Source organism: Embiotoca jacksoni, unplaced genomic scaffold (assembly GCF_022577435.1).
Source record: "Embiotoca jacksoni isolate LCO1_2020_lvr unplaced genomic scaffold, fEmbJac1.0.p SCAF_18, whole genome shotgun sequence".
In the NCBI taxonomy this organism is placed as follows: domain Eukaryota; kingdom Metazoa; phylum Chordata; class Actinopteri; family Embiotocidae; genus Embiotoca; species Embiotoca jacksoni.
In genome coordinates, this window is record NW_027185318.1 from 1746480 (window position 1) to 1772320 (window position 25841).

At 44.1% G+C, this 25841-nt stretch overlaps 1 protein-coding gene across 3 annotated transcripts; it reads right to left on the reverse strand.

Moving 5' to 3' along the window:
- Positions 1–274: 274 nt before the first annotated feature.
- LOC138199765 (NHS-like protein 3) lies at positions 275–25390 on the reverse strand. Of its 3 annotated transcripts, XM_069151953.1 has the most exons (9): positions 25220–25390; positions 24456–25066; positions 16512–16830; positions 7030–7173; positions 6837–6880; positions 6611–6740; positions 6269–6370; positions 2000–6121; positions 275–1218 (listed from the first exon to the last, which is right to left on the reverse strand). In XM_069151953.1, exons 3-9 carry the CDS (start codon positions 16804–16806, stop codon positions 1151–1153), a joined length of 4905 nt encoding a protein of 1634 aa, XP_069008054.1. In that variant the 5' UTR covers positions 16807–16830; positions 24456–25066; positions 25220–25390; the 3' UTR covers positions 275–1150. The 3 variants fall into 3 exon arrangements, with proteins under 3 accessions (XP_069008054.1, XP_069008053.1, XP_069008055.1); XM_069151952.1 differs by having other exon boundaries at positions 24456–25390; XM_069151954.1 differs by lacking the exons at positions 24456–25066; positions 25220–25390 and having other exon boundaries at positions 16512–16898.
- Positions 25391–25841: the final 451 nt, after the last annotated feature.

Sequence of the window (25841 nt, forward strand, 5' to 3'; positions counted from 1 at the left end):
TTGGCTTGCAATAATTCCTCTTAAAATCCATTTCTATTCAGAGATTGGAGTATTTGTTTTGATCTTCGCTGTGAATGAGAGCTGGGAGATATCAGTTATTATTCCTGCTGTTTACATGCGTCAAAAACGGGAAACATCAATGAGTCTGGAAATACACGTTTACATCCTAATGTACCATATTGAAGCTCAACAGAGAAGACAAAGAAGGAAAATGCAAACGTTACAGAAACGACAGTCTTGGTAGAAAAAGGATTCTCTTCAGCCAACATGACAATTTGTCCATAAATCTTAGATTTTATTCTTTATAAATGATTTTCTTACAATGCAGTCTCTAAAACCATTTTGAAATATATTATTATAGTTCAACACAAATATCCCACTGTCTAAGCCATAACTGAGGACAGACATCACCTCCGTTGTCAGAAACTAAAAGCAGCAGAAAACATGTTACAAAATAATGATTGTGGATTATTTTGTGTGACATTAATTATCATGCTCATAGATAGCATTGAAACAAAAAAGGTGACGTGGGATTTTTGAAAACAAACTTTGATATAAGTGTGGAGCTATACAAACAAAGTTGCTCTATATGACGTTGGGCTTTAACGACGACGAAGATATTCTGTCTGTCGAGAAAAAAATAACTTAGTATTTTTTTAACAAATACAATTGGTGTGGAAAATCTTTTGGAAAATATACAGTACAAAACTGGAACAGATCCAACATTGAGATATGTTAAATATGAAAAAAAAAGAAAAAAAAAAAGTGCTATATTTACAGATGAGAGCCCCAAAGTCCCATTTGTTCCAAGTACTGACTAAAGATCTGACTCAGCAGGACATAAGTGGTACAATCACTGTTTGACGCTAGGGGGCAGCATATTCCAATCTCTTGCAACAGTAAAGCACAGCGGACTCTCTGGGAAAGAAAATACAGCACTTACTCTTTGTAAAATGCAAAAATGAGGACTTAAGAAAATTAAGACCCACACCATTAATATCAAATTCAAATGACTCCAGAACTTTTCAAAAAGCAAATTTTGAAATAAGCATCTCATCTATCAGAATCCATTTTCTTGTCTCCCACACAGTCCTGCAGGATATTCAGTGTCTTTGGTAAGTCCTTCCCAGGTCTCCTTCAGTCTTTACAATCATGTCAACGACGTCCCTCCTCCTTCTTCAACAGTACCTGCTGTCCCATTTCTCATCTCTGCAGCACCTGAAGTTGGAAATGTCGTCACAATTAGTTTTGCGGCTCGCAGACGTTTTAGACAATAAAACAACTTGTTTGAATTTTAGCTATCGAAGAAACAAAGCTTGTGTTCTTCACTCGATCCACTTTGGTCCAGACTGAATTATCTCAACGACAGGATGGCTGGGCATGACATTTTCTACACATTTATCTCCCTCTTACAGTGAACTGTAAAAACTTTGGGGATCCTGTGACTTTTCATCTCTTTAAATTTTCCATTACCTTCAGTAGAATTTCTGCAAATTCCTGCAAAACAAATGACAATCCACTCAGCCTCATCTGGTGCCGGGCGGATACCGGATAAACCAGCCTAAGCTGTGCCTTGTAGGTTATGCTAATTAGCAAATGTTTGCATGCTTGCGGGCTAAACTAAGACGGTGAACTTTACACCTACTGATAAACCTTTCATATCTAACTTTAGGGTTGCATTTTTCCAAGATAGTTAACTTCACTGCTAACTTTTTAGTCACATCATTTAAAGAGCCTAAATTACTTTTGATGAGGACTATTAAACATTATTTTGCTCTGAATTACCAGAACAGCCAACAGTGACGGTCTTGCAGAGTTTTAGCTAAAACAAATGTTGATACTTCTGAAGTTCTTGTCTCCACTTGGCAGTTATCACTGATTGGCCGACATCAACGATATCTCAACCTTGGAATTATAACTCAAAGATTGGCGTGAGCGTTTTTTCAGACTTGGCTGTAGACTCTGAAATGGTTTATTACGTAGGATACTCCCCTCTTACCTTTGACACTGTCTTGCTGTGGTTCCTGTCCTGCAGTTTGCTCCGTGCCTTCACTGGTCTCAACCTCTTTGGCCTTCGTTTTGGGTTTCTTTGCAACAGGTGGTGGCACCTTCACTCCCGTCTTCAGTGACTCCGCGTCACTGATCTCCTTTGTAACGGAGGAACCCGCCGGGTTCTTCTGCATGTCTTCCTTGGTCTCTGGCATTGGCCTGGTGTCAGTCACCACCGTCTTGTTGCTCTTGGAGAAGCTAAAACTTCCCGTACTGGAAGGGGACTTATGGAGGTCCAGAGGTGACGTTGGCAAGTGCAAACTGAGGCGAGATAAAGGACTATCTTTTGATCTGGCTGCCGTCCTCAGGCGGATAGCCTCTTGTAGGTTCATGGAAGGAGAAGCGGTCATGGCAGGAGGAGATTTTTTCATAGGAGATACGGCTGTGGAGGAAGATGCAGGGGAAATCAGTGAAGACTGAGTCTTGGGCAGAGTTGGTTGTGAAGTGACTGTGGCTAGTGGAGAAGTAGATGTGGGGGCGGTCACAATCAGAGACCTTCTGATGGGCTTCTGAGGAGTCTCACCGCTGGCAGACGGGGTTGGGACCTCATTGTCGGGCTGCCGTTTCCTCATTGTGACCTCAGCTTGCGGTTGCTCTGGAGCTTTAGGGGGCTCAGGACTGCTGTTGACGGACTGCAGCTGGACCATCTGCAGGAGGGACGGGGTGACAATGGGGGTGGGTTCCTCTGGCACAACAGGGTCAGAGGTCTGCTCTTGGTTTTCTGTGCTCAAAGGACCAGGCTGGAGCTTGATGCTAGTAAGAGCCTGCACTGGTAAAGGTGGAGGTAAAGGTATGTTAGTCGGTGGAGAAGGAGCAGGTTCTTGAGCCTTTTCTGGAGGAAAGGTTTCAGGAGCTGGTGGCTTTGAGACTTGGGATGGAGGTGAAGAGGGGGCCTCCTGGGGTGATGGAGCAGGTTCTTGAGCTTCTTCTGGCGGAGGAGAGGTTTCAGGAGCTGGTGGCTTTGAGACTTCGGATGAAGGTGAAGAGGGGGCCTCCTGGGGTGATGGAGCGGGTTCTTGAGCTTCTTCTGGTGGAGGAGAGGTTTCAGGAGCTGGTGGCTTTGAGACTTCGGATGGAGGTGAAGAGGGGGCCTCCTGGGGTGATGGAGCAGGTTCTTGAGCTTCTTCTGGTGGAGGAGAGGTTTCAGGAGCTGGTGGCTTTGAGACTTCGGATGGAGGTAAAGAGGGGGCCTCCTGGGTTGATGGACCATCAGGTACAACCTGACGTTGGCGGAGAAGCTCTACGGGAGGTGGAGGAGGAATACTCTGAGGGGGTGCGAGAATACTGTTAGATGAAACTGGTTCTGTTTCAGGTTCGAATGGGATGTTCTCTTGTGGAGGATCAATTTCCTCCTCTGATGACTCGGGTTGTGATGGCAGTGGTGGTGGAGGTGGGATAATTTGTGGTGGAGTAAGCTTGCTGACAATTGTTGCCTCTTCAGAGGATCGGGGGGCGTCTTCTCGAGGAGGTGGAGGTGTAACCACTTTAGAGACCTCTTTGGGTGGCAGATGGGAGACTTCGATAAGCAGTGGAGGCGAGACTTCTTGAACTGCTGAAGGAGAAACTTCTGTAACCAGTGTGGACGTGATGTCTTTAACAAGTGGGAGGACATCTTGAACCACGGGAGCAGAAGGCTCTTTGGGCCTCACGGGTAAATCATTTACAAGTGGAGGAGAAATTTCTTTAGGTGCCGGAGGAGAAACTTCTCTTGGTGGCGGAGAGACCTTCTCAGTTGTAGAAGACAAGACTGCTGTAGTTGGTGGACGGGGAGCTGAATATGGAGGTGGGGGAGGGATACTCAGGGGTGGAGGCGCCATCTCTTGAGACGTACTGGGCTTCTGTGGTTCAGCCCCCGTGATCACCTTTACACTTTCTGTTTTCACCTCTGATGTAACAGCCGTACTAAAGGAGTCAGACTTCTCTGGCTGCTCCTGAACAGGTAAATCTGGTCCCTCCGCACCAAACAATGGCGGAGGTGGAAGAAGGTAATCTGTCTCTTCGGACAGGCCCACCTGCGCCATCGGCGGAGGTGGAGGAGGCCAGGACGACTCGTGGGATACGACAACTTGCGCTGATGTGACGGACGCAACGTTTGTAGTTTGTGTGGCGGGCGGTTGGAGAGGAAGGTGCGTCGGGGGAGGAGACGTTGACGGAGAAATACGGACTAATGAAACGGCAGGTGACGTGTCCACGTTGGACTTTACATCTGTAGCTTGAGCGGATGTCTTAGATTCTTCTTCTCTTATTGCTGCCAGTCTTTCTTCACGTTTCTCTACAGCCTTCACTAACATCCCACCTAATATGTCACTTACTCTCACTTTCTCATCTTTACGACTTCCTTCCAGATCTACATTCTGAGCCAGTCTTCCATTGCTCTCTTTGTGACTTTCTGCATTCAAAATCTGACTTTCTTGAACTGTCTTTGCCTCTGGCACATGTAAGGATCCATTAACGGACTGCGCAGCTGCGGTCGGATTCTTGTGGTTTCTTTCCACTACCGAGCTCTTCACAGACATCTCTGCAGATACAGAGGGAGGCTGCCTCTGTTGTCTCCTGTCTTTTGGATTCTTCTTCACAATGGCGTAAGTGTGATTGGGCGCCGGAGGTCCCAAGAGCAACTCGACTGTGCGCTTGTTGTGAGCCCACACCTCGGGGGGAGGCGCCGGAGGTGCGTGGACTTTAGGGTGCGGAGGGATGTTGAAGAGTTCTCTCAAGGTCCTTACAGATGGGCTGACGCAGATCGTGTCAACTGTGTCCAGTTTAGGTTCCTCAGTGGATTTAGTGTTAGAGGCCTCTGGCCGTGTTGCACGGGATGGAGCCGAACCAGCAGAAGTGGACCCTGGAAATAACCTTTGAAGCTTTGCCAAGATGCCTTTCTTGTGCTTTGGAGACGAGCTGTGAGGCTGCTTCGAAAGCTGTGGGGATGTGCCGTGTTGGCTGGAGTAGCCACTGGACGGGGAGATTATTTTGTTTATCTTATTCTCCGTCGGTGGTTCCTGCTTCTCCTGTGATGCATTTTTGGAATCTGTCTCTGCAACCTCTGTCTGTTGTACCTGCAGCTGAGTTTTCAAAGCACTGAAGGACACGGAGCCCATGGAGTCCTCCAGAGAACTGGTGTCAGCATTGTAGCCGAGGCTGTCTACAATCCTGGAGGGAGATCCCGGTTTGTTGTTTTCATTTTCCTCTCCTGGGGATGAGATGACGAGGACCTCTGCCAGATCACGTGACCGGCGCTTCATTTTATTGTGGAGGGAATAGGAACGGCTCGGAGGAGGAGGAGCCCTCTTGGATTTCATGACAGAGAGGCTACGCACAAACTGCCCCTCTCTCTCGACCTCGTCTCTTTTATGAATAAGCTTTCCATTCGATGTGCACTTGGAGGCCTTGCTGATGGAGGACTGAAGACTAATTTTGTCATCCCTAGCCGAAGCATCTCCGTCTTGAGACCTCTTCTGTCGGGGGGTGCTGCTGCTGGAGATGGTTGACGTGTCGGATACCAACGTCTCCGAGGACTCCGAATTGCTCCAACCAGAGCTGTCGGACATATTGGGAAGGTTGTAGCGAGAGGCGGATGTGATGGTGGAGGCTCTGGAGGAAGTGGTTCTGATTGAAGAGGCTCTGGAAGAAGCACGGGAGGGAGCAGGGCTGGACAGCACCAGGCTGCTCTTGCTGACGGTGCGGAGGCTGTTGCGACTCTGGCCGCGATTGATTTCCACCACCTCGACGGAGGGTGGCAGGACGGCATTGGGAATGATTTTGGACATGTAAGCAGCCTGGGGTGACATGGATATGACAGGGCTGGGTGGCTCCTGTTGGAGGCTGGAGGCAGTGGTCATCCAGGGAACGGCCAAGGACCGGGGCCTCTGCTCACCCTCCATGTTAGGGCCCAGGCGGTGAAGCAGGGCCAAGTCGTCCCTATGACCAGCACGGGTGGCACCGAGCTGCTCGACTCCATTTTGTGACTCTGCTGCCTGCTGTGGCCCATCAGTGGTGGGGCTGCTGTCAGTATCACCGTTGTACAGCTGTTCCTCATCTAGCTTCCGAGTCAGTGTCCAGCCCACTCTGTCCAGACCTGGAGGAAGCACAGAGGACTAATCAGCACAAGTTCACCCAAATATCTAAGAATTAAGAAAACCATCCACACATTTACATCCTTACATACAAACTTCACAGACAAGTGTCATTTGTTAATAACTCATTTAAAATACTATCTTCATACCCATCTCTCTCTGAACATGTTGTGGGATTCCCACAACAGTCTTCCTGTGTCGCCTCCTTGTCTTTGACTTCTTCCCAGAGTTCAGAGGTCTGAATGTTGATCCTTGACAAACACAGACGTGAGAGAAAAGAGGACGTTGGTTTTTAATAAATACGTAACACTGAATTTAATCTAAACCCATTTACAGATTGTCTACAACTATTTAATCATTTTGGATCTAATATGTCAGAATATAACGTACACAAATGACTTTTTCTATCAGTTGATGAACTGTTTCAGCTTTACATGTAGTTCAGTGACAGCAGGAGATTTGAATCGTGTTTTGGCTGATGGTGAAGTTACCTTGCCTGGTGAGTCCGGAGCGGGAGGATCTCGTGGACACGGATGATTGCACAGAGACGATAGAAGACGTGTCAGCAATGGTGCTGTCTGTCACGAAGCCTTCTCCGTCGGTTTGGACCGTCATTGTCGACTGGCAAAAGGAAAAATAAATAAATAAACCACTAAAACTACAACGAGGCATTCGCTGTGTGTGAAAGTAAACACAGAAATCCTGTGTGTCACTTACAACTGTGCTTTCGTTATCCTGGTACTCCACTCCGTTATTGGTTTCTGTAAAGAGAATCACATGTAATTAAACTGATGATGATTAAGTCCTCTTATGCACACTATTTTCAGCAATCTGCGGACGGTTCTAAACATGTTGGCGACTCTAATTTAGTCCACAGGTGTTCAGATTGTGTCACTAGAGTCTTTCATACCTTCCTGCTGCATCATTTTCAATCCTTCCAGGGCCTCAGTGTGGAGGTCCTCCAGGTACTTGGGCCGGCTGGACTCCATGAACACGTTCTCCTGGAAGAGCGGAGGTACCGGGGTCTTGTCATCATCATTTCGCTTTGGGACAGCTTGAAGCAGAGAGGGGGAGAAGGGGATCAGCCTGGATCAACTCAAAGCTCTGTGTTACTGAAACAGTAGTTAAGGGGGCCATATGGAGAGAAGGCGAACATTCGGGTGTCTGTCAGGGACATTTAAGTACAGGAACAGTAAATATGTTTGAGGGTCAACACCTGAGATTGTGAATTAAACAGGCTGAACTCCAGTCCACATTATGTAGGATTAGACTCCAGTGACTTTGACAGTGATTTAAAGGAAGGGATTATCATATCAAAAATTCACCATCAGCAGCACATGCCCAGCCTTAAGGCAGTTCTTTCAAGCTTAAATGTCACTTAATGAGACAGTGAGAAGGACATTAATAAAATTGCTGTCACGTCAGTTCAATCTTTGACTGATGACAAAATACCTGAAATACCATATTGAGAAGCATGAGCTCTGTCCAAAAAAAATTACAACTGGCTTTGAGATACAAATGATATTGTGGAGCTCAAAACCAGAGTTTCTGAGGTTCTTCTCAGAGCAAAAAAATGTGTTCTCTATTCTTATCTTAAATATGAAAAATAAATAAAACGATCCAAAATCTGAGCACAGCTGCCCAACATTTATCTCTCCGGTACCCTACCGACTGCACTGTGCACTTAGTGTACACAGCTAATTTTTACCGTCTTCTTCTGGAACAGCATTATGGTATAGAAAGCAGTTATCTATGGGTATGCAGGATTAAATTCACTTTTTTTTTTAGATGAAAGTAGATAGACTATGACTCACAGCACATTGTATGACAGCAGAGTAAACATTAGAGACTGACATTGTTTTTTTTTTATAGTTGCCAGCAACAGTGACTATCCACACTTTCATTACTTTCGTGCCTGTATTGGGTGAGCCAGTTGATCCAGCTTGTCCTGGTCATACATGAACAGTAAACACATTGCAGCAATTGGCATGACTCATAAACCAAGAAGCTCAAACCAATCAAAACAAAGTAACATGTGCTCTTTTCACTCACCTTTCCTCTTGAAAACTGTTGGAAAGCAGTGGAAATTAGTGCTGGAGTTATTAGTGAGAAGCAACACCATGGCTGATCCAAAAGTCCACCAAAACTATGCCAAAGTTGTGTTCAAGAAAAGAGGAGGGAAATGGTGAAGCCCGAAGTCCATCAATTCCAAAGCATCCCGGACAGATCAGGACAGGATGATAATCTTGTTTGTTTTTGATGAAGTTGTTATTGTCAGTTCACGTCCATGCAGAGTAGAGAATGTCTCTGCAGCCAATAGGCCATCAGACCTCAGACACTAATCCTCAGCAGCCTAATTCCTCTCTATTGCCCCCCCCTCCCCTCCCCTCTGTCAGCGCTCAACAAGATACCCAGCATCCCCCTCTGTTGCTCCCCATCCGTGGGCACACTCGCCCCGGATTGGTCACTCCAGGACACAGATCAAACTGACATGAAACATGTAAACATTGAGGAAAAGAAGCTGTTGTCAGGGATTTGAGGTAAAAGGGCAGCAGCGGTGCCTCCCTCTCACTTGAGCCACAGCTTTCGCACCACCAATAAATACCACCACACTGCTTTGTTTAGATTATACACCATTTTAACAAAACAAAAACTGCAATAACGAGGTAAACTTCTGTGATTAGAGACTTCATTAACTTTATTGTTTTACCACAAGGGGGAGTAAGTGAATAGAAATGATCTATTCCTCAAACAAGATTAAAACCATGTTTGAAAAGAGGCCTGCAGCTCCAAACCACATGGTCGCACATGTGATTAATGTTCCCTTTTGTTTCCAGAAACACAACATTACATTTGTTACTATGCAGCCAGACTACAGAAGAAATTCTTAGTTAACTCTTAAGTGTTGATATGTACACATAATTTTTCAAATCTAGAGAGACACTTTTAAAACTAGTTACTGAGTCAAATTTCAGCAGTTGGGACTCCTTCCCCTATTATTATTGTAATTATTATTATTATTAGCACGCATCAAAACCCATGTGTGACATTCACTTCCTGGTGTGCTGAGCAGACATGACATCGAATGTATGACATCTGATCAAACGGAAAACATTCCCATGGTTGAGATCTTGGCGAGTGAGTCATTCAAAAGCAGTTCACAGAGAACAGAAAAGTAAAAAAAAAAAATAATAGTTGAAAACACAGTCGGCTGCCAAAGTCGCTTCTTCAGCCTTCAGCTGTAAACTGTACACGCGAGAGGTGCAGTCAGTCTACGACAACACTTATCTAGTTACCATGACGGCACACACTTGACTGGTGAAGCCTGGAGTGATGGGTGGGGTCCGTTAACCAGGGGCTCGAATTATCACTGGTTCTACCATCGCATTGTAATTATGTCCATATTAATCACTGACATATTAAAGACACCATCTGTTAGTGCTGGATTGTGCGGGAAGCTGGATGCATTAACGGGCTGCAAGTGATTACGTATGAACCCCAAACTGATGTTTACATCTCGCACTTGGATAAACACACTTAATCTAATGTGTGTGATACCGCGTCACGTTCAAGTTTCAATCTTCGGCTTCCAGTGAGGAAAAACAATATTTAAAAATAAAAAAATGCTCAAGAGGGAATTATGGTTGGTTAAATAAAATTGGATTTAAACGAGCTAACATCTGTTGGCAAGTTTGTTTTGGTAAATTCTCTGGCAGTAAACAGAGACAGAAGGTTTCAGGAAATATGTTACATCACCAGCTACTGTAAACAAATGACAACCAGTGACCCAGATGGTGGTCCCATCATGTGTAAATGTTTGTTATGACTAGCCAGAGTTTTGTTTTTAGGCTTATTATAAATTAGATTAAATAAAATTCAAAAATAATAAGGATCCTCTCAACGCAGATATTTAGCTTTTTTTTTAACCAATCGGCAAAAAATTAAAGACAACCAGAATTGTCGATGAACTGGTTTAAGGATTTGCCTGGTGACCAGAATTTATTCTCAAACCTGCAATTTTTAGAATTATTTTTCTAACAAGACTGCAAAATCAAATAATTTTATATATATATATATATATATAAAATGGTCAAGCTGACCTCAACATTTTAGCATTTCAGCCCATTTTACATCTGTAAAATATTTTAACTGAATAAATAAACTATGAAAAATCAAAACAATTAAGGTTTTGATGACATTTTCTGTAAATATTTTCACATGAACGTTTACTAGGTCGAGCAAAAAGAAAGACGAGTTGATCATCTTCATATTGTATATAATCTGAATTTCTTATAATAAGCAGCAGGTTTAGACACTCTTTGGAGTGAAACCATTGTTGATGTGACTCTTCCTTCTTCCTTCCTACTCTTTGAATTGCTCATACGCCACACACACCTCTTGTCTCCCTGCCCTAACTCGCCCCTCTCTCTTGTTGTGCAGCACCATGCAGGCAGACATCCATGCAGAGACGTTCTCTCCGGCTGTGACGGTGCCGTCTGCCAGGTGCTTAAGCCTCTCTAATCAGCACAAACCCAAACTGAACGCACCGCGGTGACAGTAAGAAAGGGATGATGGCTCACTGTTTTTATTAAAAAAAATAAATAAAAAAAAAAAAGCTAGTCAGCACAGCTTTGATGTACAGGACTCGTGTTAACGCACGCCGATGTAAGGCTGCGGGCTCCATTGACTGTTTTCACGCTCTCGGTTTTAGAGAATTAAATATAAACATAACGGCTGAAAGAAAAGAAAAAAGAGGTGCGGTGTGACAAGGACCTCAATCCAGGTAACATGCTTCATGTGGCACGCAGGGATTTTGTCCCTTTTTTCACCGTTAGTTCATGTCATTATGTCGGTTTACATCTTGACCCTCCCAGTCTTTAACCATCATTTGTGGGTTAAAAGAGAGCGATGTCATCACCGGCTTCATATCGTCAGTCTCTGACTTCAAAGTGGAAAATATTCTCACCTGCCAGCACCTGTTTAATACAAACACACATTTGCTACAGGGTGCTTTTATATGTGATTACAGACAATAATGTCATGAGTAAGAAAACAGCTCGAGTCGAGTAAGAGTGAGTAGAGACATGCAGGATAGTTTGGGTGTATCTATGGCAGCGAGTCTTGAGGGCTACAAGGGCTGTCCAGTCTGTAGGAAGCCCACCATAGTCCAAAATAAAATACCTCAACAACCATTAGGTGAATTGCCAAGAAAGTGGTTACACTAATAATTATTATTGGTCTCCAGAAGATAAAAGCCAAAATGACATTGGTGAGCTCTGAACTTTTACCTGCAACGCACCAGCAGGTAAAAGTTTCATAACAGGTGAATTTCTGAATGCTAAACTATGTTGGCTCACGCTCATGAATTTAGCTCAAAGCACAACTGTGCCTACAATGATCCTGACAGAGCTGCAAATATGACAGTAGGCTCTTCCATATCTTAAGAATACATGAAATGGTAAATCCATGTCGGATCTCTGGGCACAAAACCAGCAGTTTGTGCTGACATAAACTAGAACCTCTATCCTACAAGCAGCGGTCGGGCTTATCACCGTTACAACCCTTGAATCCGTACAAAAAGAACAGTTTGTCCTTTGAGAGTAAAACTACGTGAAAATCCAACAATGTGTGCAACTTTACGAAACTTTGCTGTACTGGCGATATAAAACGAACAAAGTGATCTTTAGAGTACCGTCTATCTGCCACTGCTGCAAATCTGTCTAATTTAACTGCAGAAGTCATGACCGGTGACTCACTAAACTTTCCAAGCACATACTTATCAGTCTCTCTGTAGACCTGCCACAGTGTTGGCAAACATTTTCCTTTCGTGACATTGGCCTGTAGAGTTGGTGCAAAGCTACCGTAACATGTCTGCATTACTTGACAATGAAACAATGTTGGATTTCATAAATAATAGCTGGCTGTCCTATTTGTTTTGGTAACACTGACACCAAACATTAGAGGACTGCAAAGAATAAAAGAAACTTGATGAAATGAAACTCAAGCAGGTAATTCGCGTGGGACTAGAGGGCAAACTGGCACTCAGTAAAACCTTGCTTAACATCTGAGAGGCCTAAATATGATCACGTCTGTCATTTGGGTGTGGTGACTCTTCAGCTATTGGAATAAAATCCTTCTAAATGCACTAAAACCCTGTGATTATAAATAAGCATTTGTGGAACTGTTTACTATACAGGTCCTCAAGTTCTCAACTACCTGCATTCCCACAGCGTCAGCAAACTACTTGGTTATTATCTACACACAAAACACAAACTGAGTGCAGAGTGTGTGCTCGTGTGTTTTCCAGCCAGGCGTTGATTTTGAGATATTTCAGATTTCAGGGGACAACGGTCGTTCCCTTAATTTCAAAGTTCATCCTTGCTCCATTGTGGCGTTTTCATTTACAAAACCCCTTCAGGAAATCAACAAGCACTTTCCACATGGAAGCTGAACAATGAGAGCATCTTTCAGAGGAATACACCTCCCTGAGGCGACAGTGCACAGAAAGGCAGTTGATTACTTCCCGCCATACAACCTGTTCTCCTGCCCGTCATTGTTATTGTATTATGTGTAGCTAGAACATTTGTTTTGGATTATGTTACAGCATTATAATTTTTCAATTATTGCCTGACAGTCTGTAAAAAAAAAAAAAAAAAACTGCATCGCCCATAATCCTTTGTGTATTTCACTCCACTCTGTACTCTGTCCAGTTGTGTAAAAACAAATCTGTATGTAAATGTGAAGAAGGATGCTGGAACTTGTGACCCTCAATGGTGATGTATTGATTCAGGTTAGTTTTTTTTCCCTGAATGAATTATGTGCTGCAAGTTAACTGCCATCCCAAGTCTGAAAACTGGACCTCTACTTTCAGCACTCTCTATCTTTCTTCCTGATTTATCCATTAACACAATCTCCCGTCTCACCTTTAATGCAATCCAGTGGCTTTCATATAATATCCGACCCGGTCATGAACCAATAAAATCCACAAATATTTCAAACAATTGTATCAAAACTGATGTCACAATGGTTTAAATGCTCCACAAAAACAGGCTGACAGGACTTCACACCGCATGAGAGGAAAATGCAGCGAAGCAGAAATACGGTAAATACACTCTTAACAATCCTGCTTCACTTAGGCAGCATCTATAACTTAATATTCAACAAAGGAACGTCAAATTAACTGGCTCATATGATCTGAACTTTGCATGCCAACCAAACACAAACTCACACACACACAAAGGACTCCCTATATCTAGCTTCCTCAAAGAAATATCTGAAAGCTCAGGAATGTGTGGAATCTCTGAGGGAGTGTTTGGAGGTGAACAGATGACCTTCTGATCGTACCTTGCAGGACTGTATGACCTCATCAGTCTTCAACAACCTTATTTCCATTTAAAAAGAAGGGAATTCCTCCTAAGGCCCATTAGAAGTGAAAAAGAGAGAGGCCAGGGCTGCACAAAAGGATTGACAGGGACATAAATCACTGAGAGACAGGTATGCAGAGACCCACACTAACATCGTGAGTAATTAGACAAATGGAAGTAAATTAACTTGTAAAGACAGATAACCTCTGTCGTTTGGCTCAGCGTGAAACGTGGTGAAGTTATCGGAAAAGATGCAGAATTGATGGGTTCACCTCACTGGGAGGTCCAGGAGGTCAGCTTTTATCAACCCAAAACCCGCCACTGTGCAGTTCCCCCTGGTCAAACTCCATTGTTCTTGTTTACAAAAATACATTCCCATGAGAGCAAAGGGTAAAAGTAAAGCAGCGGAGGGTTTGGATGCTCAGCCTGACGGGATCAACCAGCACGGGAAACTGAATAGAAAACTAAGTTCTCTGATGTGTTAACAGCAGGTTACTTTAGTTTATTATCCAGCTGGACACGCAGATGAATACGAGCACATATTAGCAGGGCCGGGTTGCAGACAATACACAAATTATATATTTTTATACTACACTTTGAGATATATTCATGTTTTTTTGCAGAAATCTTTTCAGAAACATCAGAGGTCAACTTTCCAAATGTTAAATGTTCATTGCTTAAGTCACACAGTAGTACAAGAAAGCATCCAGATCACTAATCAGAATAGAAACTCAAAGACAGAAACTGTCCCGTTACTTATTCATGAAAATGTACCGAGCTTCAGTCACGTACATGAACACACTCCATTCAGCCTCTATGGTTACGAGTGTTTGAGCAGAAGGTCAGGAAAAACAGAACCCCTTGTTCCTCCCTACTGTAACGGTCCTGGCACAGCTTTTAATTAACTGGCACGACGCCCGCCATACCAGGCATTTATTGGGCAGGAGGCCCCACGAGCATCCAAACAGATCATCATCAGGGGATCAGCGGGAGGAATTCATTTTTCGGTGTTACATCGCACGGTGTCTTGCTCCTGTAATAAACCTCCTCGGTATACATTTTGGGAATTGCTGAGCTCCACCTCTAATCAGAGGAAGCAACTGGTGAGAACTTTGCTGAGGTTGTTGTCTGCACCAACAACCTGCAAGGTATTCACAACACCTTTATTGCTGCGGGCTCAACGGCAGATTATATTCATACCTGGCACATAAATCACAGTTAACAGTTCATACTTCTGTCTTTATAGTGATATATGCCAGTAACTGTAAGGTCTGTGACTCATAAGGCAATTCATAAACCATTTAGAATAATAGTTACTGTGGCTGCCATCACAACAACGTTTAAAGGTCGGTTTTAGTTTAGTTTTTTTTAATCCAGAAACTGACATGTTTCTGTGTTTTGGCTCTAAAAGTGAAGGATTCCTGCACTCGGCCCGATGTGGGAGTTAAGAATCTAAGCCAGGACCTGGCCGAGGAGAACTACCTTATCTCTCCTCGGAGTTTACTCTCTCAAACAAAACTCTTACAGTGCTGTAGTGTCCAACCACAGGTAGCATAATGAAATGCAAAGATTGCGTAATGCCGTCCACAAACGCAAGCTTTGGTCGATGCTGACGTGTTTGTCGATGCATTCATCATCTACCAAAACCACAGATTTGAGCGAAAACGTGTCTATACATATTCATCATCTGCTGTGAGTAGAGTTGGATGATGAGAGACTGAATGAGTCTGGATCTCATGGAAATCCCCGACCCGGGCTTCTACTACGAGAGGACGCAGCAAAAGAAACAGGCGGAGCCTCCTCTTTCTGTAAAGCAATTATCAATTAGACTTCATAAGCACTGCCAGACAAACACATAAAACAGCCCTGAGCAACCAGACGCTGTTTGTACTTTTGTGTTTTTGCAGGAGCCGGCTCACTAAAACAAGGTTTTGCTTGTTTGTGGAATGTTTTGGGGTTTCAGGTCCGACTGCATCGAAGTGGGATTAATCAGATCAGAAAACTAAAGCTAGTTCCTTCAAGTCACTGCACTGGAAAAAAAAACAACTGTTCACAAAGAAAAGAACAAGACTGTTGCGGTGCAGCATGCAAGATCCAACAAGATCTGCTGAGCTCAGCTATGGGAAGAAAAATGTCTCGTGTGAGTGTGAATCTTTTTTCTTTTTTTTACATGCTCACTATGTGTACGACTTGGATCGTACTGAAGCTGCTGGCTTTGTGGGCATTGTTGTGTGCACAAAAACACCATCCTCTTCCTGCTCGTCCTGTGGAAGGCAGTCACAGTGCAGCACGTCAACCCGCCATGTAACCTGAACACCAGGTGGGTGAGGACAGACACAGATTTCTTTTTCCACAGCAAACAAAGTTAGCCGCCGGTCAGAAGGCGAGCTGGAAGTCGGTCTGTTCAAACATCCCTCCAGTGAACAAACACGCCTGACAGCCCGGAAGAAGCACATGCAACTCTGAGATGTCACGTTAACTTTACCGCTCCCAAACATATAACTTCCCTCGGTAGCCATGCACTTCATTTTACTTATTCAATTTACAACTTTCATTTTCCTTCCCGTCAGGCAGCCGCTTATTTCATTCATGTCAGAGATCGGCTGGCACGCCTCGGGTGAGACGGAGAATTCATCAACTTTTAACGATATGTCGCTCATATGTTTTGGTTTTTGTGTGTTTTGTGCTGCGACAATCACAAGAACACTGAAGGAAGCTGTGACGTCCACAAACGAACTGTCACCTGCTGGAATTGTAATGCGGTCGGGTCGAGCGTTTTAACTAACAATTCAACTGTAGGTCATTTATTTGATTATCACCGGTAAAAACGTGGTAATGCAAAAGAAAAACGGCCCGTTGCAAATTCCTGAGGTGATGTCTGGAAATTAGTTCTTTGACCCAAAAAAACCACTCAAATCCAAATATAGAAATTTTACAGTAATATTAAGTTCTGTTATTAATTTACAGGAAGTGAGATTCAAACATCCCAAATGAATACAACCGCCAACAAGAACCTGTGAGCTCTTACCATGAGTATTTCCCTGCGGATGGGCCTGCCGTCCTGACTTGTGTCCTCCCTTGTGTCCACCCTGATGGCCAGCAAGACGTCCATCCAGTGCCAGGTCGAGTGCAGGTCCGAGCCCCAGGCTCTTCCCATTGGCGCCGGGGTCCTTCCTCTTCTTACCCTTCAACCAGCCCAAAGCTCGGCCCAGGGAGCGACTCCGCTTCTTCCGGCTCCGTTTGCTGTGCTTCTCATGGGAAAAAATGTCAACCACGTCCTGGGGGAGCAGTTCCCCGAACCCCAACGAGTCACGGTTTGACATACCACCTCACACTGGAGCTACGCCCTGAGAGAAGAAGGTCAGAGAAGAGAGAGGAGGTAGAAGTCACATTTCAGTCTTCATTGAAGCACCAGAAGTGCTGCCACTAAAGAGAATAATTAAAGGAACACTCCAGATTGATTTTTAACCTTTTTTTATTATTATTATTATTAACGTGAGTAGAAGTTAAGGTTGCTTTAGGTCATCCATCCATCACAGAGAATTTAGACCAAAAAAAACACGTTGTTTTTTTTTCCCTTGTCAATTATCGTCATTGAGTGGAAGCAGAAAACCAACTACAACTATTCTGTTCATGGAAATCATTACATTCAATATTTGAAAGTTGGATTCGGCAGAGAAATCTTTTAACTGAAACTGCCAGATTCACTGTTGTCACATAAAACCAGTATCCGATTATTGTCTGCCTTCCAGGTTTCACTTCCTGAAAATCAAAAGACAAAGTTCATTATTCTCTTGATTTTTCAGTCGTCGCTGCTTCAACTGAAAATGTATGGGACGCTCTGAGAAAAGCTCGACAGTTTGATCCATTCAACACTACAAATATACAACAAATAGATCAGACATGCGTCCATAGTTATAAAGTCCCCTTTAGGTCACTCCATGTGCGCCGGTGTTTGTTGTTGTGTTTGTGAGTCTTGGTGGGCGCTGCTCATTCATCCCACCCACTCCAGCCTGCACACACTTCCTCCTTCATCTAAACCAAACTTCACAGTTGTGCAGAGAAAGACTTGGCACCGCTCCCTTCATTCCATAACATGGAGTCATAAATCACAAAGCCGCACCCGTAAGCTCATGCACTCTTACATAGAGGCGCCGCAGCACGCTAGGAAACGCTGAAGAATACAGAAATAAACAACCACCAATGTGCACGGAGGCACATGTTGAATGAACAGCGTCCACTCGCATGTCAACGTAGTATCTAATTCCTTTAACATGCTTCATTGTCTTCCTCTATTTATTTTATTTTTTTTGTCATCGTCAATTGAGTGAGCTCATCGCCTTTCCTTCCTTCACTTCACTAAACTTCCCCACTCTGAGGCACATTTCCCAGCCTCACTCCTGGGGATCGGCAGCTTACACTGGGCTTCTTCCAGCTGCGTACTTTATTAGATACTTATCTCCAAATCACAGGCTAAAAGTAGGAACGAGCTCTTAAGATGACAGGAGTCAGAGCTCATAAATAAGCAGACAAAAGACAGAGGGATGGTGGGAGCTGAGTTGAATTACGAATCGTGCTGTCGAGAAAGTTCATAAAAAGTTTCTGGCTGCTATGTTGCCTTTCAGTCATGCATGAAAAACACAGCCAACGGATTTTTAGTAACGTGTGAGTAATATTACCAAAACAATCTCTCAGTCTCTAGGAAGACTTTGCTTTCCCGTGGCGAGACATGAAACTAAACCACAGAAACCCATGTCATGTTCTCTGAGGATCACAGATGTGACTTTTCCAAACAGCCTCTCATTATCAAAGCCCTGCGCAGTGCAGAGAGGGAGTCGTGATGAGAGCTACGAGGACTCTGGTTTGGATGCATCATATATGGAAAATCCTCCAGCAGATGTGCCCTTCCTAAAGCCAGATGCCTGAAACGCTGTAAACGGGTCATAAACAAAACAGGTTTTTTTTTTTTAACCTTCAGTCAAATCTCAAAAGTTGAATTCTCACCGATGGAGTAAAAATTAGATAAAAAATACAGACACAGAATGCCGGTTTACACCCGACTCAAACTAATGCAGTCTAATACAACAGTCCTGCAGACCCACTTTATGAAGTTGGTGAAAACTTTTCTGCCTTATGTGCCAGATCAACGGGTGCAAACTTTGAGTTCTGGTAACACACAATAAATGAATCATTCATTGTTTTTAATCGAGCATTTTATCAGGCTAATTGTTAATTACACAAAGAGCACAGTTAAGGCTGATGGGAACATCACTCGTTTAGCAGACTAAAGTTTAGACCTGGTGATGACAGTACAGATTAAAATTCTAGGGATTCGTCCTGAAGGAGACCGTGACTGTAGATTTCATCCTGGGAGAACATACGTGGCGCTCCAACCGCTCGTCGTAGAGTCATTTCTCTCACTGATGCTGCAAGTACAGAAAAATAATGGAGTGAAATCTGGTTCTGGCCACAGAAAGAGAGAAAGAGAAGTTTACAACTCATGTCAGGAGTATGCAGCTCAATCCGACAGGCTTACGATCAGTACTTGAAGGACCTGAAAGCTATTGTAAACTTTATACATTTGTGGGCGTTTTAAAAGTAGTTTGTTGTCTTAATATAGACAAGCTGAACTTGTTATGCACTGCAGAAGAGCTGGCATCGTGTGTGGGGGGGGACAGATGTCCCGTAGGGACTGATTTGTAGTGAAAGGCCATTAACAAGAGAGAGTATCCATCTTACCAGAGGAAAGCAGCAGGCCTCTTCCTGCACTAAACCCCGTGTTTCTCCTGCTCCAAATTACAGTCATTGAGCATGACTCCAATCCGCGCATCTGCACTGGCTAAAGTCACCAATAATCAGTCGGCCCTCTCGGGAGCAGAAGGTCTGGTTCAGTCATGTACCGCCCGAGGGCTGCTGGGAGAGCAACAACTCCTCGGATTACCTGCATCACGGCGGGACCGGAGCGACGCTAAGAACTCTGGGATGTGGTGGAGACCACCCAGCCGACGGCCGTCTGCGTCCTCCGGTCACGAGCGGTTGACTCATGCCACCGTTGCTGTGGTTACACAAAACAACCTGCAATTTTCAGTTTTGCAAACAAATTTAATGAGATGACGCACACAGTGGAGTGTCCTCTAGAACTCTCTGAACAACATTTTCTTTCGTTGGATAAGGTTGGTTTTTTTACTTTTACAAATTGTCTGAAGATTTATGAAATGGTTATTTATATAAAAAGTTACTGTCACAATCAATTCCCTTGCAAATCACAATTTACTTCCAAAACTAAAGCTCAAAATCCTAATTACAAGCTGCTTCATTGCCCCAACAACTACTTCACCCCTCACCACATCTCTCACTGTAGAAAAGTTGATCCACAAACTATCTAACATCTGATCATTAGTGGGGATTTATAGCAGAATCTGGTTTACAAACTGCCGTCTCCCTCCGTCTCTGTCACACTAAACCCGCTGTGGTTTCCAGCCGAGCTTCAGTGCTGCCGCAGCAGGCATGTGTTCCAACATGCTGTTTACTTATCCTTCACAAAAGACACCCGGCTTCACATCGGACAAGAGATACCGCTCCAACACGGCAAACCTCAACACGGTGTGTCAATACCTGCAGCACTGACTGACGATGCTGCATCGACAGCCGTGTGTACACATCAGCATGAAGCAGATCATAATAGTTTACAGACTGGATTGTTTTTCGATGATGTACTTCTGAGCGCTTTATGTTATACGAGCTGCAGGACATGAATTCCAGAGCAGATCTGGTCTTCCCTCCACTCTTACACGGGTAGGTGAAAAAAGTAAAAGCAACGTAAAGCACTGACACCTGCAGGAAAGGTTTCTGTGCAAATCCAGGATAATACGACGCGGATCTCCGTGTGACACTGAGCTCTGCTGTACCTTTCGTTGACAAGCCAGTGAGGAAGGAAAGAGGGAAAGCCAGTCGTTGTTAGATCCGAAAACCATCTAAAGTCCAAGTAGCTTAAGTGTACACACCCTGAACAGAGTCAAAGCAGAATTGCAAATACTTCTCAGTATTTGTTTTGAGTGCAGTGCCTTCAAGGTGGGATTTACACTTTTGGACAATTCAGAGAAGTAAAATAACTCTCTTTCTGGGGGCTGATACCGATACTGTTTCTCGTGAACCGTGCAGTCTCTGAACTTTTTGATCCACCCTGGTATCTGGAGAATAAAGCCTGTCAGCAAATATACTGGGCTCAACATCAGACTCCTATTCGATTGCAACGGGAACCAAACTGCACTCAAGGGGTGAAAAATGAGGTCCAAACATTTCATATTTCATAGAAAGGAGATTAAAACAATAAAATCAATAGTTCAAAAACAACTCCAGACGCTCGCCAAAACTTAAGCTGAACTCACACTATACTTACTTTAAACTCAAGTGTGTCTATATGAGAAGAAAAAAGCTTCACAGGAAGTAACATGGGGGTTGAGGGAGGGAGGGGGTGGGGGGGGGGTACTGTAGCTTCTGACTGCAGTGAGTCACATAGGGAAGCTTGCGGAGCAGACTCATGGGGATAAAGCAAAGCCAAGAGGGAGTGGCAGAGATACAGACAGACACCTTTGTTTAAATTAGAAGTGGCTGAGTTTAACCAGCAAGACGTTCACATCTATACCTGAGCTGTTGGCTTCACCTGCCATGACTGACTGGAGTTAGTCTGCACAGGAGGGAGGAAATAACACATTAGAAAGGTTAATATTCTCTTGTGAGCGGTGGGGAAGGATGAGTTGGATCAGCTCCAGTCGTCCTGCAGAGACCGGTCACTTAAAGTAACAGCCAATTTGGAAAATAACAGCTTCTGTGCTTTTCAGTGACTTTAACTACAATAACAAGTGTTTAGCGGTGTGAAAACTGGTGTTACTGTGCAGCACCGGCAGGCATCAGTCAGGGCGTTGGCTGTCTTCTCTGGGCATTTTCAAACAAAGGAGTAGCACTGCTACTCAAGAGAAGACTTAAGCAACCTTGTCTGAACTGGAACTGGAAAGCAAACACTGAAGGTACAAGATGTGCATGTTGATGGATGGCGGTGCTACTAAGAGTCAAACTGGAAACACCTCCAACAACTGAAACCAGGGACAGTCTGTGAGACGGGATGAGACGAACTCAGCGGGAGTCATTAGGCATCGATGAAAGATTTCAACGCCGGATAGGAAGTGTCTTTCTTTTTCAGAGTCGACTTGACAAAGAAGGTTAGAATAAAAACAAATAGCTCAAAGAATTCAATTCAGGAACCAGAGTCTGCGCAGCCGCAAATTTCCTACAGTTTGGTTTCCTACCAACATATCAGCATAAACACACAGTGGCGAAGGCCTTGGAGCACAAGATAATCCCTTACTGACATTATGTGGTCCCTTTGTTTGCTGCAGAAAGGATAGAGTTTCAGAAAAAGAGCATGTAGGTAATAACAGTGATAAAAAATAAAACACGACGACGCGGCGAGACAATAAAAACACAAATAAACCAAAACGCTACGAGGGTCAGCGAGGTGGAGACGCTCAGTGTGTGTGTGTGTGTGTGTGTGTGTGTGTGTGTGTGTGTGTGCCATGTAGAGATCTGTGGATGGAGAAATGCAAGTTGGCGTGCTGCGAGGTCGCTGGAGCCATGCAGCAGCTTGTCTGGTAACAGCAGCAGCTGCATTCCTGAGAGATTGATAATTACTGACTGAGGAACTCTTCTTTCCAAATGTGCTTCCCCCCCTCCGCCCCCACCCCCACCCCAAACACACACACACACACACCTCCACCCTTTCTCTTGTTCTGACCGCGCCATGAAGGGGAAAATGGATAATAGCTGGCACATGGGAGTCATTTTGAGATAATATCATAATATGCGGCTGTGCAGTGCCTGAGATTATTGTTCACTGTGTACGCATCATATTTTACCTCTGAGGAACCAGGACAGATACGATCCGCTCAAATGGAAGTACAACCGACATGCCTTCAGTTACGTTGTACAGTCGTGGTGTTTAAATACGGCCGCAACTAACGTGTTTCTATTATGGTCTTGATTAATCGATTGGCCGTCTGGTCTTTACAATGTCGGGAACGGTGGAACCTTAAATGTTTTGTTTTGTCCACCACAGAAACCAGAATATATTCACATTTCGAAGCTGGAATCAGAGAATTCAAAATGATTAATCGTTTATTTAAAAAAGTTGGTGATTATTTTTCTGTCAATCAACTAATCATTTAACCAACCAACAGGATTTTTTTTTTAAAAGATTTATTTTCAGAGATGCCGGTCAGCTGAGACAGTGGCAGCAAAGTGTGTTGTTTGCTTTGCTTTCAGGAGTTGCCGGGGGTCTCAGTCTGGACGGCAGCTAAGGACCCCTGAACTGACAGGTCAGACCCCGAGAAAAAAAAAGAAAAGAAAAGAAAAAGAGACTGTTGTTCAGCCGGTTCACAGAGAAAGCAAACACAGCTGGACAGTCAGCTTTAAAAATACATCCTGGCATCTCGGTGTCTCTGTTCAAGACCTAGTCAAAACAATAATCTTTCAGTCCGGCAGTCAAAGAAAAATGTAGTGAGGGAATAAACCCGTCCGGAGTTCAGACCAGAACTTGTGTGAACTCTCAGGTGGAGAGAAAAATCCAGGCTGTTCTTCATTCACACACCAACTTGTTCATGCCCCCCCCCCCCAAAAGAGACCCTGATTACATTTTTCCAAACTGTTGATTAGGACGAGTTACTCATCACTGATCCCCTTTGATTCCCAACAGCACTTATGACCCAGACGTTTCCTCTTCTGCGTGACACATTCAGTGTTCACACATAATCATGCATCTTGGTTGCAACACCGATTGTCCCGCCCGTCGCCCTTCTTTGACCGGCAGCTTTCCTCCACGGCTTTGGGTCACAGGTGAACACAGCAAACAACCGACACGTCAAACCTACCTGGCTGCATTTCCCAAGAAACACAAAAGCAGTTTCAGGTTTTTCTCCCCATCAAATCCTCATCCTGTCCTATTCCTCATCTCTCACTGCCTCTCTGTCTTAATGTCTATCTTCCTCTGAGTGTCAGGGCTCGACTCGGCCATACCTGCACTGCTTACATAACACACCTGTAATCTCTATTGGGTACAAGCCCTGGCATGGCTGGCTGACGAAGAAGGAGCACCAGTATGCAACACACCCTTTCTAAACAAATGGCTGTGTCGGCCTCACCTAGCCGAGGGTGCAAGAGATAAACCTGAAGCCATGGAAGTGAAAGAATAAAAAACACAGCGTCCGCCAACTGAACGTTCTGCAGAGTTTTCAGAAAAGTTTTGATTTGGAGCTCTCGGCCCGTCTAAAGTCCAGACGGGGGCGGAGGGGTCTCCTGAAGGGGTCCCGGGGCGGTCCCGTTATCTCCCTCAGGTTAATCAACAAGCAGTCAGTCCACATATGATGACCTGCACATGGACAGTCAATGACGAGCATAGATTAGGTGTCAGAGCACCATGCTGGGTCAGTGACGGGAAACAACACAATAGTCTTCATTGTCACGAGCTCCATAGTTGCGAGATGCACTGCAGGTTTTAGATTACCTGCTGAGGATCCCTCAAGGCCAAACTAAGCAAATCTCCCACACCTAGTTTTCCATACATGCCTCACTTTATTTCTTATGGTTCTGACATGTAGCCTCTTTTTTGTGGAGGTTAACTTCCAGGACAAACTTACATATTTGTTTACATCAAAAAGCAACTGCAACAGAATAATCAGACATTATGATGCAACAACTTAAATTAAAATGAACTTTTGTCTGCAGCTTTAAAACGCGATCGATCACGGGATTTATTTATGTATTTATTTTACTATTTGAACTTTTGAGGAAGAACACTAAACTATTTCTTACTCGTTTGTCAAGTCAAAGTAAAGTTTGGCAAAATTCGCAATTGGTTGAGGATGTCGTTTTTCCGTTTAAACTCAAGACAACGACAAACACAAAAACAGGTTAATCGTACCTTGTGAAACTAAAGATCCAGATGATCCGGTGGGTTCAGCCACTCTCCATTTGAAGCGTCTCTGCTGCGTCCTTCCAAATCCAAACTTTCACCGTCCGAAGGAAAACTTCAGGTGAACCATTTCCGTGAAGAAAAAAAAGAAAAGAAGCGCACTTCAGGAAACAACTGGTTTGTTTTGTGACCGCTGGTGAAGCTCCGGTTGGTTGGAGGTCTGCTTCAGGGTCTCCTCCGCTGTCAGTCCCGTCCGTCTCCAGACTAAAGTGAAGTTTGGGGGGGGGGGGGGATGACGACCGAGTGGCGCAGCCGTCGACCTGTGGTCCCACCTGAAGGAGGCTGGACGCGCGCAGGTGAGAGCAGGAGGCTGAGGGCGGTGTTACGAGGACATCTAGTGGTGGGACAGCGAAACGACAAGTAACACGAGGCAGGTGAGGAGCATCGGAAATGTTGTCAATACTTTAATAAAGAACAAAAGAAGTCTCAAAGTAATATATTCTTGTTTTGAAACTTGCAAATGAAACTCAACCACCTGTTTTTCCTCTGGATATTCTCAGTGACCCACATACACTGGTCAGACACACTATCAAAAGCACCGACAGGTGAAGTGAATAACACTGATTACCGTTAAGAGGTGGGACATATCAGGCAGGAAGTGGTCAGTCAGTTTGGCAGATCATGTGTTGGAAGCAGGAAAAATAGACAAGTGTGAGGATCCAAACTGATATCTAAGAGCATCTCCAAAATGGTCCTGTGGTTAGGTTACCTACCAAAAGTCCAAGGAAGGACAACCGGTGCACAGGCGACAGGGTCCAAACACACTTCAGTGTTTTCAATGTTAGTCTGAAAAATAAAAATAAAAAAATAGTACAAAAAACTTGCAACATGCATATCACAGAGGAGAAAATGAACTATATGCAGAGATGCCATTGTCCTGTGAAAAACATGTTTCCTGACAACATCAGGTCATTTAATGTTGAGTTTCAGGATTGGGTGTTACTGAATTGTTAATTTAGCAAACATTTGTAACATTACCATTTATGGGTGACAATAGCAGAGTTGCCATAGATGATTTAATCACATTAAAGGCACTTTGTATACGTGTATATTTACAGATCGCCTGATTAGATACTCTAACTGTATTTAAATGTGTTGCTAATGTGGAATTTGGGGTATTAAATGATCCAAAATAAATTTACCTTCTTCCTTCAAGATGCACACGTCTCTCTTGAGAATTGAGCTCCACATGAAGTCCTAAGTAAAGTATCCTGCAGTGTGTGTTTGTTTCCATCTATTTATCAATGGCAAATCTGGTAGGCAGCATGCAAAACCCCTTAAACAAATATCGTATATGAACCATGCAAACTTCACGGGCAGCTGAGGTCAACGCTG

Bases quoted from the DNA above. Each gene is read 5' to 3' on its own strand.
- LOC138199765 (XM_069151953.1), bottom strand. From the start codon at position 16,806: ATGTCAAACCGTGACTCGTTGGGGTTCGGGGAACTGCTCCCCCAGGAC. The intron at 6,122-6,268 runs GTATGAAGATAG...TGCTTCCTCCAG, and splicing joins ACATGTTCAGAGAGAGATGG to GTCTGGACAGAGTGGGCTGG. The intron at 1,219-1,999 runs GTAAGAGGGGAG...TTCCAACTTCAG, and splicing joins ACAGCAAGACAGTGTCAAAG to GTGCTGCAGAGATGAGAAAT.